This window comes from Trichoderma atroviride, chromosome 1 (genome assembly GCF_020647795.1).
Source record: "Trichoderma atroviride chromosome 1, complete sequence".
NCBI lineage: Eukaryota > Fungi > Ascomycota > Sordariomycetes > Hypocreales > Hypocreaceae > Trichoderma > Trichoderma atroviride.
Window position 1 is genome coordinate 54,858 of NC_089400.1, and position 15,811 is coordinate 70,668.

Sequence of the window (15,811 nt, forward strand, 5' to 3'; positions counted from 1 at the left end):
ACAAGGTAAGGTCAAGACGATTTAATGACTTTGCGTAGCCCAAGATCATATTCATCCCCTTCTCTTAAGAAATAGAATAGGCCTGAATCATCCGGAAGTTGGTTCGGATCGTTACCGTCCCTAGACCAGTATGTTCCGTCATAAATGATGGCGTAGCTAGCACCGAATACCTGAGCACTATTCTTCGAAACATGAACAGCGGTGTTTTCGTTGATTGCGATGCCCAGAATCCCAGGTTTGTATTTGAGCACATTTAACATGTCGAATTGTCGATTGCGAACTAGCACATGTTGATCGATAGCCACGTTCTTGACATATGCGAAGCCTTGTTGATGATCTCCGATTATGAGAGTGTTGCTCTCCGTATCGCCTCGCGCCAAGAAATCCCCTTGAATAGATGCCCCAGCAGAGGATCCGCCTATGACACCACCAGCGTCCAGCACAGCTCGGATCGTTTGTTGAGTGAGCGTTCCGGCGTAAGCGTCGACTAAACGCCACTGGCGACCGCCTCCAAACCAGACGCCAGTAGCATTGAGAAGTGGTTGAACAAATTCTTCCGTGTTTGCAACCTCGGGGTCATATGTATGTAGAACAGTAACACTTTTGGCGCCAAGGCGACGAAAGTCTCCCGCATTCGCTGCATTCTGATCATAGCTTGGATCACCCTGAGCAGTAGGAATGACGACAATTGAGCTATCATTGCCCCCCGCAAGGTCAATGACGCGCTGGAGAATGGAATCGTCCAGCGTGCCGCCCCCGACTATCACCAAGTTGCCATTCTCAGGTCCTACGTATTGTGTCGGGCTATCAGCCGGCAGAGCGGAAACTGTGACTGCCAATGCCAGGATGGCCTGTAAATTGAAGTGAACCATTATTTGGGTATGCTCATTAATGAAAGAGACGACGTGTTATCATGCAGTGATCAGAGCGAAGAGCACTTTGCAACTCAACATAGATTGTTTGCCCTTTTATATTGCACTTTTCAACGATCGCACCATAGTGGATCAATCTTGTAAAGTTGATTCCGTATAAGCATGCACTTTAATACTGCTCTAAGGCTAAATTGGCGGCCAATGATAGTGTTCGCCAAGCAATGGGGTAAAGAAGCTGGATTCAGTTTCTGTATACCAAAGAGAAAATAAAGTGGTTCTAGAAAGCTCAATCTTGTATAAAATAGAAATGTACATGACGCCTTGCTGCCCATATATGGCGACGGTATGCGACTCCTTGGACAAGCTATGTACTCCATATATACGCAACCCATCTTTCGACATATACATACGTGTAGGGAAATGGGAAAGGATAAATCAAGACAGGTAGCATGCCACGCCAAGATCATCATAGACCGATAGGATTGCCATGTGAATGGCTCATTTCTCATGAGCTCTTTTGTGTAGAAACGAGGTTCAATTCAGTATCCAAGTAATAGTCTACCAAATCTAGTATTTTACGTTATAGATGTCTTAAACTCACCTGTGCAAAAGAATTAAAGTTGCCACGAATCCAAAACCCACAATAGCGACTTACAAACAAATTGGTATACAGTACTGCATCGAATACCAATTTGTTAAGCGTTTGGGAACGTATGTATAAGCTCAACCTGGAACAAAGCACTCCAACGCAACACAAGCTAAGTAGCTCTGCGGCTAGCAAGGAAGACCCGTGTGAACACATCAAGAAACCACGTAATCTAATCACCGATGCGTTTTCTCAATAAAAACGAGGTCATCGCGAATGCTGTTTTGTTTTATCTAGTGCTAGCTATCTTGTAGTTTTATAGGGAGGTCCAGCCATAACGGTGGCCTAGTTAGATTAGCAAAGGTTCATTAACGCTAGGTATCGACCCAGATTTTCAGGCTGTTAAACCAGGTATAGTAGGACGAGCTTTGAGTTAAAACCATACAGGCTCCAGTTTTCTACTCGGACCAAAATAGAACTCTTAATATAAAATGTAATATAATTGTATTATTTAACTCAGAATGGACTACACAACAAAATGTATTATTTTCACTTTATTTACATTGGCTCTGCAGCTAACAAAATTTATTGTGTACAATAACATCACTACCCTGAAGTAATTTCGAGACCGTTGCTGGGAACCATACTGAATTAGAATAGCTGAAACACTTACTACAGGGACTCTTAGTTATTCTGACATTTAGCACCAGTGATCGTTGCAAGTATTGAAACTCAGCGGCTCCAAGACCATGCTAAAAATAGCTGTATTTGTTCAAGCTCTTCCGCTCCTAAGGATATTATTGTACAATAGGCCTATAACTTGTCATATTAGTATATGTATTGTATGTATGATGTATGAATGAAGATTGTCTGATAACCTACCTTCTGCCGAAGCTACTTACCCTTAAATATTGGTAACCGAAGTTTGTACTAGCGCGTTGTAGCTCCGAAAGTGTAATATTCAACGGTTTCCTTATTTAGTTCAACTTCGTTAGCATGGCTGGAGCGGAGGATCTCCTCCGTACTTCCCCATAAAATCCCAAACCTGTTTAGCATCGAGATTGCCAAGCCTCATCGGCTTCTTATTCGATCCCCAGTGCGATATCACTCTTTTCTCTCGAAAACTGGCTTCAGAGCGACTCTTGGGCCATCACCGATGACCCGATAGCTATAGTTTTCGAGTTGCAGATGCATTTCTTCCCCAAGGCAGACGCTGCCCTTTTGTCGCCATCACCAGAAAAGCAGAGCCTGCCCGCCCGCCCTACCGACGTGGACCCAATATTCGATGTCGACAATGTTCATGTTCCAATTGCGCCGTGGACTCCGGAAACCGAGTCGTGCTTCTATCCTTTGAAGAAAGACCCTTACGCTTCGGCATCGATACCCAAGAAACCTGCCAGTGCTACATCTCGATACCTACGGGCTCATTTGGCCAGAAATGAACGGCTGAGATTGTCTATGCTATGGTACTACGGGCGGGATCTCGGCAACGAATCTGAGCTCCTGTCAGGGCTTCAAGAAAAAGTCTGTTTAGCACAAGAATCTTCTGGTTGGGAGTTTGCCATTGTGGGATTACTTGATGTCAACGTCTATATCCGTCTTGCAACAGTTGGTGTTCAGGTCGCTATTCTCCCCCGCGGCGAAACGCTTTGCGCCCATACGGTGACACAACCACCTGGAGTATGGCCAATTGCTTCTAGTGTCCCCTTAGTATATACATTCTAATTTCATGCCTATAGAATGTATTTCTCCTACCAGACATGTTGGAGGATTGGAGGTTTCGAGAGTCGCCATATGTTGAAAAAGGCGGGTTGTTAGCATATGCAGGCGTCCCGCTTCGAATGCAGCACGAATCCGGGGAATGTGTTGGTCTAGGATCGTTGTGTGTCGCCTCAGCAACCAGTCAACCACCCTTGTCTAAGCCGCAGCAACAAACCCTCGCTCGTCTTGCCGATTGGGTTGTAGCCGACATTGTGCAGTGCACACGAGCCCGACGCCAACGTGAGCGTCATCGACTAGCCGAGCTCATTGCGACTGTTGAAAATGTATCCGACGAGAACGATTCACAAGAACCAGTGCTCGAGATACTGCGAATCGCCTATCCGGATGAGTCGATCAGCATTCTGTCGTCTGGAACTGGTCAGTTCGTCAACAGCCAGTATTCGGGGTTGCCCTCTGACCTAAACAATGGGCTATGGGAAGATACTGCCTATATTGAAGAGTTCATTGCAACATCAAATCATAATGATACTCCTAAAGATAGAGTTGTTCGGGTTATTTCTGCGCAGTGCGAAAGCAAGCTGGGTCATTCTGTGCTTGCTGTAGCTACCAAGGATTTTCGACGAATATTTGACGATGTCGATGCTTGGTTTATACAGTCCTGTGCATCTATGCTTACCCAGATCTGGCAGAGGCGTCTTCTATCAGAAGCAATCAGAGCAAAAGAAAGGTTTCTTCGTGGAATATCTCATCAGCTTCGAACTCCGATACATGGTATTCTCGGCGCCGCCGAACTGCTCAACGAGGATTTAAAGGCAATCGCTATATCTGACAACGCCAAAATACAGCCAGCGTTGGCGGGTATTGCAGGATTTCTCTCTGATATTAAAAGGTCATCCTTGTACCTCGATACCATGTCTACAGCAGGTCGAGAGCTTATGTCAACAGTTAACAGCATGATTACCTTGAACAGATGGGCTGATGTTGCCGTGGCCGAACGACATTATGCCGCGCATGACATTAGCGAGCTGGAGTTGGAGCTCATGAAAGGTATTTCTGACGCAGCGACAAGGCACACAGGCTCGACGCCTTCCATATTTTTTCACTGCGATCTACCTCTAGACTGTAGGTGCTTGGAAACCGACCTCAGCTTACTTAGGGACAGCGTCCTTCCCCTTATTATTAATGCCATTCAAAACACATCAGAGGGTGCTGTTATAATCACGTCCTCGAAACAACAGGGGACAGATGCATTCGTGATCGATGTCGAAGATACGGGCTGTGGCATTCTGCCAGACGACCAGAGCCGCATCTTTGAGCTCTACGAGAAAGGTGGCGAGCACTCGACAGGCGCTGGACTAGGTTTGCCTCTGGCCACCAAATTTTCGACGCTCCTACACGGCTCTATTGAGCTAATATCATCACAAGTCGATCGCGGCTCTCATTTCAGGGCAACATTCCGAGATATCACTTACACAGCTTCGACCGCGCCTTCGCATATAACACCGTCTTCTCTTAGATACCTACCGCTGCGATTCCACCAGCTGGGAGCTGACTTGCCTGACTTGCATCTGTCTTCAAATTTCGCCAAGTTCCTGATTCGTAACGGACTCACCCCTTCGGAGAGCTACCAAGACTGCTTTACAATCCTTGAATCCCGCCGTGACTCGCAACAAAACCACAGCCACATTTCATCTGTACCATCGGACCAAGTCGTCATCTGTCTGGTCCCAACGTCAGTTGATTCAGAGTCTCTCGATTCGCTACCCAATGTCATATATGTCAGCGGACCCTTCTCAACATTAAAGCTTCTGAACATACTTCAAGAAGCCGATAACCTTGCCATGATGATCGATCCAGCGAAGAGACTTGTCAGTTCCAACAAGAACCTGGCCGAGGACTTGGCTCAAGGTGGCTCTGCTGTTCATTCCAACCCTTCAGATGAGTCTTACTCGACTTCAGACGAGGGATACGACTCTATAGACGGTTCGCCCTCACTCTCTACTAATGGGGAATCAGGCCAGACGCTCGAACATGGCGGCGAGTCAGGTTTAGACAAGGGTTTATTATCTAAATGTCAATCTGATGAGCTAGCCATCCGGAGGCACTCTACCACACCCCCAGCCCCCGCACGATCAGCTAAACCCATCACACTCGTTGTGGATGATAACACTATCAACCTCCGCATTTTGCAGATGTATTGCAAGAAGCGAGGACTGTCTTGCCTCAGTGCGGCTGACGGTAAACAAGCTGTTGAGATATTCTCAAAGCGACAAACGTCACACGCTGCTGGTGATGGTGCTCCCATTGAGCTGATTCTCATGGACCTGCAGATGCCAGTGTGTAATGGCATTGACGCCACACAGGAGATACGCTCTTTGGAGAAACAACATGGATGGAACTCAAGTATTCTATTTATTGTGACTGGGCAAGACAGTGATGTAGATAGAGAAGCCGCGAGTGCTGCTGGTGCTGATGACTATCTGGTGAAACCTATTGGCATGAGATTCTTGGATTCTGGCTTGAAGAGATATTTTCCAGCGTTTAAAAACTAAATTCTATATAGCGTATGCATTGATAATTGTCTTCTGATTCGGCTCTATGCTAGCGATATGGGGGGGCTTATATTTACAAAGCCTTTCAGACCTTAAAAGCAGTCAGCCCTTCCTCAAGGGAAGCCCGCCAGCTAGGAACCACCTCTGCCTTTTGATGGCGTGGGCTGACCTCGACAATTGCACGCAAGTAATTGACTGTATCTTGCATCACTTGCTGTATAGTCGAGCTAAAATTTGTCTCTTCTATCAGAGATGCCAATCCTCGCGCTATGCAACGTTCTCTAAACAGCTCATTGACACGATTCTTTTCTTCAGTGGCCTCTGGAGCGTACTGGCCATTCCACAGAAAAGCCCTGACGGGATTCCAGCGGGGCGCTGGCACGATGCTAGAGAATTCCCAATCCAATATGCCTGTGATGCAGCCGCTCAACTCGTCATACATGACGTTTCCAAAGTGCAAATCTTTATGTGCTAGAATATACCTGGTATTATTGAGCTCAGGATGTTTTGACAGGGCCTCCACAAAAGCATCGAGGCGTGGTAGAAGGTCTCTCATGTTTTCCAATGTTGGATGGACACGAATTGCATGTTGGTATACGCGGACCATTGCGGCTACGTAGTCGGTGTAGGATTCGTATGGTCCGCTAATATTGAGAGATTCCACCGATTCTGAAGCCGGCCAGTATTTGGCCACATCAGGCGAGTGCCAAAATGTTTCTTCAAGTACGGGGCCTGGGACGACATCTCCATTACTGTCAAACTGGAGACCAAATACCCCATGCCAAGACATACTATGAGTCTGGTGTACAATGTCGACCATCTGGTCGATGAGACGATCTAAAACGTCTGGCGAAAGGCGATCATAAACGTCACTAACTGCAACTCCAGGAAGTCTTTGCAAGAGAGTATACTCATGGCCCAGTGGATTGTCGGTGGTAGCATCAAAGCGCACAACTTCCGCTACGGGCAAGCGAGTATTCTGCCGCACCCAAGTCATGACTGCAACTTCGTTGATGGTTTTGATGCGGGGTAGATGGTTGCCAGAAATACGCAAGATGAGCTGGACGTGATCATCGTCGCGCAGAGGTGCCAAAGTTGGGGAGAGGGTAGCCGCTACTGCTGAAGGAAAAGAAAGGACGTAAATTGAATGATATTCCGCTGTGGTAGGTAAAGGAGATACCAGTTGTGGCGATGGTAGATCCAGCGACACAAGAAGAGCTCGAATGTCATCCTCTGAAATGGAGACCGGCAGGTGGTCTTTTGGAGTGCCCATAACTAGAGTGAGGGTCCTTCTCTCTTGGGAAGATTCTACTTCATCTAGAAAGAAAAACAAAAACCGGCGACGGGTGCTGGCCAGAGGAAACAATGCGCAGAGATGAAAGATTTCGGAGGGATAGCTCGTTTCTTACATTTGCACCGTTAAGCCAGTGGTACAACTCAGCGGGAGGCAATCCCCGCTTCCTAATTACAGGGATTGTGTGTTACCATTTTCCAACCCATTGCAGTGCAGTTACTAGCGCTCGTAGGTGCAATAGCGAATAAGGCCGCTATGGGGTGAGCTAGGCTGTATGACCATAGGCACAGTTATCATCGGCCTGGTGACCTCCCATAATTTAGAGTGAAAAGGCATAAATTATAACATCGCGAGGCAAATTCGTATAATAAAAAGTCTAGAACCAAGTAAATTAGAGCCTTCTCTTTTTCTAGCATGTACGGCAAGTTCATCAATCGACTCTGACATCATCATATGCGGATACTGTCTATTAAGACTTTCGAGAACCTGCATCCATAAATATCTCCCAGCAAAAGCGAGCTTTCTTTCGTCATTCGCATCGTCGAGTGTCAATGCGCCAAGATGTAGTAGCACCGTATCTTCAACATCGATGTACCGCTGCCACGGTATTATAGTTGGCGCAACAGGGCAGCCTTTGATAATGGCATCGACCATGGCTGAAGCGCTGCAATAGCTTATGTTCTTCTCGACTTCATCTCGGCGGCATTTGTGTCGTTTACCAAACTAGGTATTATCTGAGTCGAGCACGAGCTGGCAACCTGCGTCTCTTAACCCGTTGAAGTTAGTTTACCCTAGACAGCGTGTATACTTGAAAAAGAGTTCTCATTCATAGCGGGGGATACGACGGCTGACTGAGAGGCCAAGTTTTCGAAGGATCTCCCCCAGATGCTGAGTAAAATCATGTTTCTCTCAGCGGTGTTTATATCGTTCTTTTCTCTCTCACACGAATGACCGCTTCATTATATACACAAAGCCCTCTATGCTTTTTTCTAGTATTAGCCTGATCAGATACGGGTCAAATTTTACAAACAATTAGAGTTATTGACCAGCCGCGCAAGAAGCGTCCCCGCTGCAAGAGTCGGCGATGTAGTGCATGCAAGCACCAGAGACTCAACGCATGAAACTATACTGCAGATGTTGGGAAATACCGATGCCAAAATAATGTCGGAATCATAATTTATAAGCACTCCCCATGCTCAAGCTGCATTGAACGCAATATCCAATGCCTCCAGCCTCTTCGCCAACATGCCGTCTCATCGTTGGTTTCTATACCCAACATCCACCTAGAGATGAGCAGGAACCTTCGGATAAACTTTTTGCATGTTAAATTATTCCATCGCTAAGATAAGAAGACCGGAACAACACTCATATTTCCCCAAATATGACCTACAACGTTCTTTAATTAATGTGCAACCGATTTCTATATCCTAATACATCGGCTAATTCAAAATAGGAAGACTTTTGTCATGTATGCTATTCTATGTGTTGCCGCTATGCATCTATCAACCGTCTGTCAGCAGAATCCTAATACCTATTCGCATGCATCGATGCAGCCAATGGGCACGCCCATTGAACTCTTTTGAAAAAGACCTACCGTATCCCTTAACAAAAGAAAACTTTGAGATACTAATAGAAGCAGCGCTCCTTGCCAATCACATGAACTGCCCAGGAGCAGTAACTCTTGGATACATATTTTCAAGATCATATTATACTGTAGAGGAGCATGGAGCTCCAATATGGGGTTTGCATTACTAATTCATCAATCGCTCCTTGCTCCATTCTTTCTCCACAAGCATCAGTCGACCCGAACGGATCCGCTTGATATATACAAATAACATCAGCCCGTCTTAATACTGTCCACGAGCATCTTTGACCCGTTTTGTCCTGTCCGAACTGGTCTCATCTCCAGTATTGACTGTAGATTCATGCTCTATCATCATGATAGATGCCTCTTCTGCAACAGGACGGTGTCTGATACCCTTTGGAACCACAAACGTGTCCCCAACCTGCATCACAACGTCATCCTGGCCCTCGAGCTCGATGGTCAATTTGCCTTCAAGCAGATAAAAAAGTTCGTCCGAATTCGGATGTGCGTGCCAGATGAATTCGCCATCTATTTTGGCAACTTTGACGTGGTGGTCGTTAATTGCAGCGACGAGGCGCGGAGACCATTTGTCGGTAAATGAGTTGAGGAGTCTTGGGATGGATTCTGAGTTTGGCATGGTTTCGAATGCAGTGGTATAAGTATTGAATTGGGCTGAGCGAATGATGCCGAGGTGCGTGCAAATCAGAACAAAGAATGGTGAGTTACCAATTTGATTTATTTATACTTCATTAACTCTATAGTCGCTGTATATGTCTCTACTACAATGCTGAGCTAGGCAAGATCTACAAAGGGTATTTCTCAGCGCGTGGGGCAAAGGGCGTGGGAAGAAGGCTGGCTTGCGCCCTTGCATTGCCACTTGTACTACTAGTAGCATATAGGTTAGCCTCAGCTAGCAAAAAGCATTGAATGAATAAGCAGTACAGAAATACTGGAGAAAGCTGGAATAGGTAGCTAATTAGGATGAAGGAGACAAGAAACACAAGGAAACAACAGAAAAAGCAACTACAGCTTTGAATACTAGCGAAAACAATTACTTTAATAGAATTCCAGGAACTAATGCCGCTCTTAGCAACTGGAGGGGGAAAAAAGGGAAATGCTCCCGAGTACCCGCTACATATCCAAACAAGCGGTCCCTGTGGCTGTGGCCCACCAACTCAGTCAAATGCCGCACTTTATTAGACAACTTCCCTTTTCTCTTCCTCGTCTTTTAACAAGTAAGCCTTAACTAAGATATCTATTGAACTGAAGCTAGTTGCAACCCGATTTTTCATATCAAAGGCTTTCTTCACGGAGTCGTTATTTGACCTTAAATTTGAGTCTGTCGGCGAGTTACAAAGATGGTAAGGCAAAGCAGGATCAACAGCAGCAACAGTGGCAGTAATCAAGGCAGCTGGGATGAATTTAACCGCAGCTCAAATGTCTTCGATCTTAACAACAGCAGCACTCCTTCGGGTTATACAACGTTGTAATACCTACGAGCCCGGCGCCAAGGGCCAGCGGGTATATTAGAGGTTGTTGCAACGCCTAGAGGTTTGAAGATGAGATAACTAGACTAGGCCTAAAAAGTTTTACTCTCTTGTTTACAGCTATTGTTGTGTGCAGCGCCCGGAATCGGCGTTCTGCAACAACACTACAGGCACCGCTTGTTTGGATACGTAGAAGTCTTGGACGAATGCTTGCAAAGACTTAAAAAAAAAATTCCACTATAAGAAATTTATAACACGATGGTACTGTTTTGTTTTATTTTTCTCCCGTAGTGTTAAGTAACCTCGCATTTGACTGATTGTAGATTCCAAATGGGGGCGTTCTACTAGGCACCAGCCTGACTATTTAGGTAACCCATAAGCGTTGGATTACAATTAATTTCAGCCTTGATCCTATTAGCTCCAAAATCCAGGGGTTATCCTTGCTTATTTCTTCAATGAGGCTAGTATATTGAAAAGTTGGGAACACTCGCTTATCTACACACCACCACATTATCAACAACCAAGCTGGTCATGCCGGTATGAGGATCACAGGACGAGAACAAGTTACAGAATCATTTGATCTAGCCTATATGACCTGGAATTAGCAGGAACGAGGCCGCTGCAGCAGCTAGGGGCCATTTTGCATAGTAAACTTGTGTTGGTTTTCTATCTAACAAACAGAATCTAGGTTTCTTTACATCCTATGTATAGCGCCGAGTCAGGCTCGGCATAACTAATACTCCGAGATTTTTTCCTGCAACAGAAGGTGGGCTAAAGCCTTGTCAAACTAGATCGCAATATATTTCAAATACCTACTTGTTTTAGAACACGTCGTCTTACTCTACAATTTTTTTTCTTACTCTACAAGATTCTAAAAAGTAGCTACTTGATAGGAATTAGAAAGCCTTGTATTCAAACAATACTCAAATAAAAAACAAGCTACAAACCTGGACTGCCTATCCAGGACAGCGCTTATGGGATAGGAATAGATTTTGAAACGCTTATCTTACATCTAGCAACGTTACTTAGTATGGCACAAAAAAACATGTGCCTTTACCAAGTGCGTTATATTTCACTGTTTCCAATCAAGGCTAAGATACTTTTTCAAGGGGTGTTGCATGTTCGGGACAGCTTTCCTAAGTTAGTAACTAACAAGAACTACCTACACCAAGAATAATACCAACTCAATGTTGCAGTTTCCTAGATTAGCATTCTGGACATGTCCTTTCTTGTACCAGCGCCTTGCAACAAATTTATTATCTTATGTAAAAGCCGTAGACGAGCAAGATAAAAAGAGTTAAACAGCTTGCTGGCTTTTGAGTTTTAAAAGAAAGTATCATTATACGTAGACTAACTTCCTGGAATACATGATTATGCTTCCTTGTTGATCTTGGCGCAGACATTGTATGGTTCGTAGATCCGGGAGAGTTCCGGGCTACCTAAGGTTTAATGACAGGGGTAACATCTCTAAAATAAAAGTGAGACACGCAACAGTCACAAACGCAGGTACACCTACTGAAAACAGTAATAGCGTCTCCAAACCACACCTACCAAAATGGTAATAACCTCACCTACTTACAATGGTTATGGCATCTCAAAACCACACCTACTAAGAGTGGCAATGACATCCCAAAACGCCCTGGTGGAATCAGCACCAACTTCAGATAATCTATATAAGAGCGAGGATGGGTTCGCAGAAACAATGAAGATCTCAACCAGCAATCCCTTCAACAGCCGCAGACTCTGCAAAGCTATTCGCTAACTGGCCAACTGTCCGTCTGAAGACTTATCTTCCAGCTTCAATACCCGTATTTCACAATGCGTCAATCACTCCCTGCATTCCTTGCCCTTTGCTTGGCTTCAAGCGTCATGGCCATGCCTTCTGGCAGCTTGAAAACTCGGCAAACCTCTCCGGACGGAAGCTGTGGTGGCACCACCGGCTTTGTTTGTGCCACAGGCCTCTGCTGCTCGCAATTTGGTTTCTGTGGCACCGGTCCCGCATATTGTGGCAGCGGAAGTGGCACTCCCCCTGGCAATGGAACTGGTACCCCCCCTGGCAACGGAGGTGGTACTGGAGCCATCACCTGCACCTCTAAGATCTTCTACACCGGTGATGGCTCGACTGGCAGTGGCTGGCCCGACGAGAGCGCCTGGGCCAGCTTCGACAACTTATGGAATGCCAATCTCAACGTGATCAATGGCGCGTGTCAGAACAATGGTTGGGGAGTGGCGAACAACTCTCCTACAGAGACCTCAGAGCTACAGTCCGCCATCACTAGTATCGCAGCCTCGTCCGGTGTCGATGAGCGCTACGTCTTGGCAACTGTGGTACAAGAGAGCAAGGGATGCGTGCGTGTTCCGACCACGCAAGGATTCTGGGCGAACCCTGGGTTGATGCAGGACGCCAACGGCACAAACACCTGCTGGTTGGGACCGGGTCAGGGCATCAACCCATGCCCGAACAACGTGATTGTAGGCATGATCCAGGATGGCACTACAGGAACTGCATCTGGTTCTGGTCTGCAGCAGCTTCTGGCCAGCTTGTCGACTACTGGAGCTCAGGCAGTCTATCAGGCTGCACGACTTTATAACTCAGGCAGCATCCCCGCCGACGGAAACTTGAGCGAGGGTGGTGCTACCAGCTCGTACTCCTCAGACATTGCCAACCGTTTGACAGGCTGTGTTTTCTAATTGAGTAGCCTTTTTCTATCTCAATTAATGGTAGTAGCTGTTACAGGGCAGACCATGTATATAACCCTGAGGTGTATATAGTAGAGGGCAGACAATGTATATAAAGCCCTGAGGTGTATATAGTATATGAGAGATGTATATATTAAATTTCATAGATACGAGTTTAGCTTTTAACAGATTGGGGTTTATTAAATTGCTTATGTTCTATTCCACATTCTACTGCAAGTATAATTATCATATAATGAAAAGTAAAGCTTACAAGTCCAGCAGTGGCGGCGATTTTAATAAGTAAAACCACTGTCAACACTTATGGACGTACGTCTTAGGCCTGACGTCTTCTTCACAGGCTATATATGGAACTAATTTGTTGAGGCTTCGTAGTATACAGCAGTAGGAATGAGAACAGAGCCGGATAAGAGCAAGGTGCTTTACGTTTCAAGGACATCATTATAAAGATTACCACCCATGAGACTTCCGCCAATCAGGTACATATCTCGGTGGCATTGTCCTCGCACTTGAATCCCTCGTCATTCATGAGGATTGTTTGCCGTTTGTCATCTCTGGCATGCTGCGCGTCTAATATATCATTGCAACACAGAACATCGTATAGCCAGGTTAAATCACCTGAAGAGGATATTGAGCCGCTGTTCTACGGATTTCCGATCCTGTGTTGTAAGCCATTTTTCGAGACCATGAAAAGAACCACGCGAGCCCTTGTTTTTCTCTTTCAGTCTTTTCGCGCTGCGCGCTTACTGCTATCATCAAAAAGTGTTGGTGGGCGTATAATACATAGAAGCCGTAGTTTACAGTGGCCTCTACCAACAGAACCGCCCCTCAGAGGGACTGATCCTGCAATAGAATCTTTAGTTAAAACCTAATTGTTGGTCATTCACGGCACACATACTTATGTCCATTTAAGACCTATTTAAGAAATCATTCACGTCTACTTTGATTGTTACGTTCGTCATATTGTGAAAGCCATGGGCAATATGACTTGATCATAGAAGATACACCGTCACCTGTACAACACTGTTGCACGTGGGTACCAAAAAGCCAGAAAGCAAAGCCGTTTGCACTTGCGACAATCAGATGAAGTGCAATTACTGACATTAGAGATAATTCGACGTTTATAGTATTTATTTCTCTTGAATTTATTGAGCGGTAGAGCTAGATGAAACACGGAGGACCGCCGCATAGACGTTTAATGACTCAAAATTACAAGCAAAGAAATGCGTCTTAGCAGTAGAACAGAAGCGATTGCCGCAGTATATTTTTTGATGCTTTTAATTGAAACAAAAACAAGTAATATGTTGACTGTCTTTTTATCTAAGCGTTGGCCTTCTGAGGAGCAAATGACTCGGACTTGTAAATGCCAACCCGACCATAAACATCTTTGTACTTCTGAACAACGTAATCCTCAACACTAACCGGAGCATACTTCTCTTCTTCAGGCTTAGAGCGGCACTTCTCGATACATTTGATAATGAAATCCGGATTGCCGTTATAGTTGAATGGGATGCTGAAACGTTCTTCTCCAGAGCGATTGATAACGCGGTGAACATTGGAAATATACTTGTCGTTTGTCCACTGCTCAAACAGGTTACCCATGTTAACAACATAGGCTCCTTCAACTGGAGGAACAGGGTACCAATCCTTGACTTCCTCGTCCCAGACTTCGAGACCAGCGACGTTTCCTTGCAGGAGTAAAGTAATCACGCCAAAGTCTCGGTGAGCTCCAATACCTGAGTCAATGTTAGCATAAAATTAACAAAAATGTGAAAAAGGAATGAGTCAACATGCCTCTTTGCAGAGCATGGGCATCTGACGGCTGAGGTGGGTAGTGAAGCAATTTATAGAAGCACATGGGATCCGAGCAAAACTCCTGAAAGTAGTCCGCATCATAGCCTAAGCTCATTGCCATGGCCCGCATGACCTCTTCTGTAAGCTTCACGATGCGGTTCAAATAATCCATGCAAGTTTCTCGGAAAGCTTCTCCAAGAGACTCAGGCCACACATTTGGGCCGTGGGCAAACTTTTCTGCCTTAACTTGAGGGTGGTCCATAGGCAGGTCACGAGAGACATAATATCCCTCTTTAAGGTCAGGCCTGGTGTTTGCCTCAATCATTTGGCCATGCATGACTTCATATCCACGGTTGTATTTGTTCTGTTTTTGTTCGATCGCATTAGCATTCGAGCGACATGGATGCGCCTCAATTGACGTACGAGAGATTTGTCCAGCTTCATCTTCTCTTCGAGTGGCAAAGCAAAAAAAGCCTTTGATGCCTTGAAAATGTCTTTTTGAAGGCTAGCAGGAATATCATGGTTGACAATTTGGAAAAAGCCTTGAGTAAGACACGCATCTCTGATTTGATCAGCACAATGCTGCATCCGCTGTTGATCACCCGACAAGAAGTCAGAGAAGTCAATGACAGGAGCGCTCTTAGAAGAAGGCATTTTGATAAGATAGAAGGTGACAAAGGCTGTGAACTATCCGTCGACGATTGTTAGTGATAGTATTGTCGAGTCAAAATGCCAGATGGAGAGGATCATGGCTGGACTTTATACTTCAAGACATTGTAGTGGAGTTACATATCGGCATTTACATCTCCCGTGAAGCAAGCTGCTGCCTAGCAGTAGACATCTCACAACTAGGTTCCCCCAAACAATCTTCAGACTATTGAACTGCCTTAAACTCATACCGGACGCTGCAGTCGTGAGCCTGGAGCACACCGAAGTAGACGGGGGCAAAAACAAGGATTCTGAACTAGGAGTTGAATATTGCGCCATGTAATTATTTGTCAAGAGAATTCAAATTTATACATAATACATACATTATTTTTCCAAGAGGAAACAATTCCGTAAAAGTATAACTTGTTTAATACTAGCTTTTAATGTAGTAGCAAATAGCTGGAATTGAACAGCGCAATGAATTTGCAATTTATACCTAGGTAGAGGTAGTATGGCCTTTTTTCCCCTATCTTTTTCTTTTTCTTTCTTTCTTTTTTTTTGTTTTTGAGATATT

At 45.2% G+C, this 15,811-nt stretch overlaps 6 protein-coding genes across 6 annotated transcripts; 2 read left to right on the top strand and 4 right to left on the bottom strand.

Annotated features, from left to right (window-relative positions):
* Nucleotides 1-11: 11 nt before the first annotated feature.
* TrAtP1_000016 (uncharacterized protein) lies at nt 12-987 on the bottom strand (the record flags this gene model as incomplete). Its single annotated transcript, XM_014092032.2, has 1 exon — nt 12-987. Exon 1 carries the CDS (start codon nt 870-872, stop codon nt 12-14), a length of 861 nt encoding a protein of 286 aa, XP_013947507.2. The 5' UTR covers nt 873-987.
* Nucleotides 988-2,494: 1,507 nt separating this feature from the next.
* On the top strand, nt 2,495-7,141 carry TrAtP1_000017 (uncharacterized protein). Its single transcript, XM_014092030.2, has 2 exons — nt 2,495-3,138; nt 3,198-7,141. Exons 1-2 carry the CDS (start codon nt 2,647-2,649, stop codon nt 5,730-5,732), a joined length of 3,027 nt encoding a protein of 1,008 aa, XP_013947505.2. The 5' UTR covers nt 2,495-2,646; the 3' UTR covers nt 5,733-7,141.
* On the bottom strand, nt 5,818-7,005 carry TrAtP1_000018 (uncharacterized protein; the record flags this gene model as incomplete). The annotated part of the gene is made up of 1 exon (XM_066110406.1): nt 5,818-7,005. The coding sequence occupies one exon, from the start codon at nt 7,003-7,005 to the stop codon at nt 5,818-5,820; it is 1,188 nt and encodes a 395-aa protein (XP_065966478.1).
* A 1,732-nt stretch (nt 7,142-8,873) lies between the features above and the next one.
* On the bottom strand, nt 8,874-9,248 carry TrAtP1_000019 (uncharacterized protein; the record flags this gene model as incomplete). Its single annotated transcript, XM_014091550.2, has 1 exon — nt 8,874-9,248. One exon carries the CDS (start codon nt 9,246-9,248, stop codon nt 8,874-8,876), a length of 375 nt encoding a protein of 124 aa, XP_013947025.2.
* Nucleotides 9,249-11,916: 2,668 nt separating this feature from the next.
* TrAtP1_000020 (uncharacterized protein) lies at nt 11,917-12,789 on the top strand (the record flags this gene model as incomplete). Its single annotated transcript, XM_014092053.1, has 1 exon — nt 11,917-12,789. One exon carries the CDS (start codon nt 11,917-11,919, stop codon nt 12,787-12,789), a length of 873 nt encoding a protein of 290 aa, XP_013947528.1.
* A 1,326-nt stretch (nt 12,790-14,115) lies between these two features.
* Nucleotides 14,116-15,243, bottom strand: TrAtP1_000021 (uncharacterized protein; the record flags this gene model as incomplete). The annotated part of the gene is made up of 4 exons (XM_066110407.1): nt 14,116-14,531; nt 14,586-14,617; nt 14,670-14,953; nt 15,013-15,243. The coding sequence occupies 4 exons, from the start codon at nt 15,241-15,243 to the stop codon at nt 14,116-14,118; spliced, it is 963 nt and encodes a 320-aa protein (XP_065966479.1).
* Nucleotides 15,244-15,811: the final 568 nt, after the last annotated feature.

What these genes read in the sequence shown, in the direction of transcription:
- TrAtP1_000017 (XM_014092030.2), top strand. Translation starts at nt 2,647, where the DNA reads ATGCATTTCTTCCCCAAGGCAGACGCTGCCCTTTTGTCGCCATCACCA. An exon ending in CGGTGACACAACCACCTGGA is followed by an intron (nt 3,139 to 3,197) that starts GTATGGCCAATT and finishes TCATGCCTATAG; the next exon opens with AATGTATTTCTCCTACCAGA.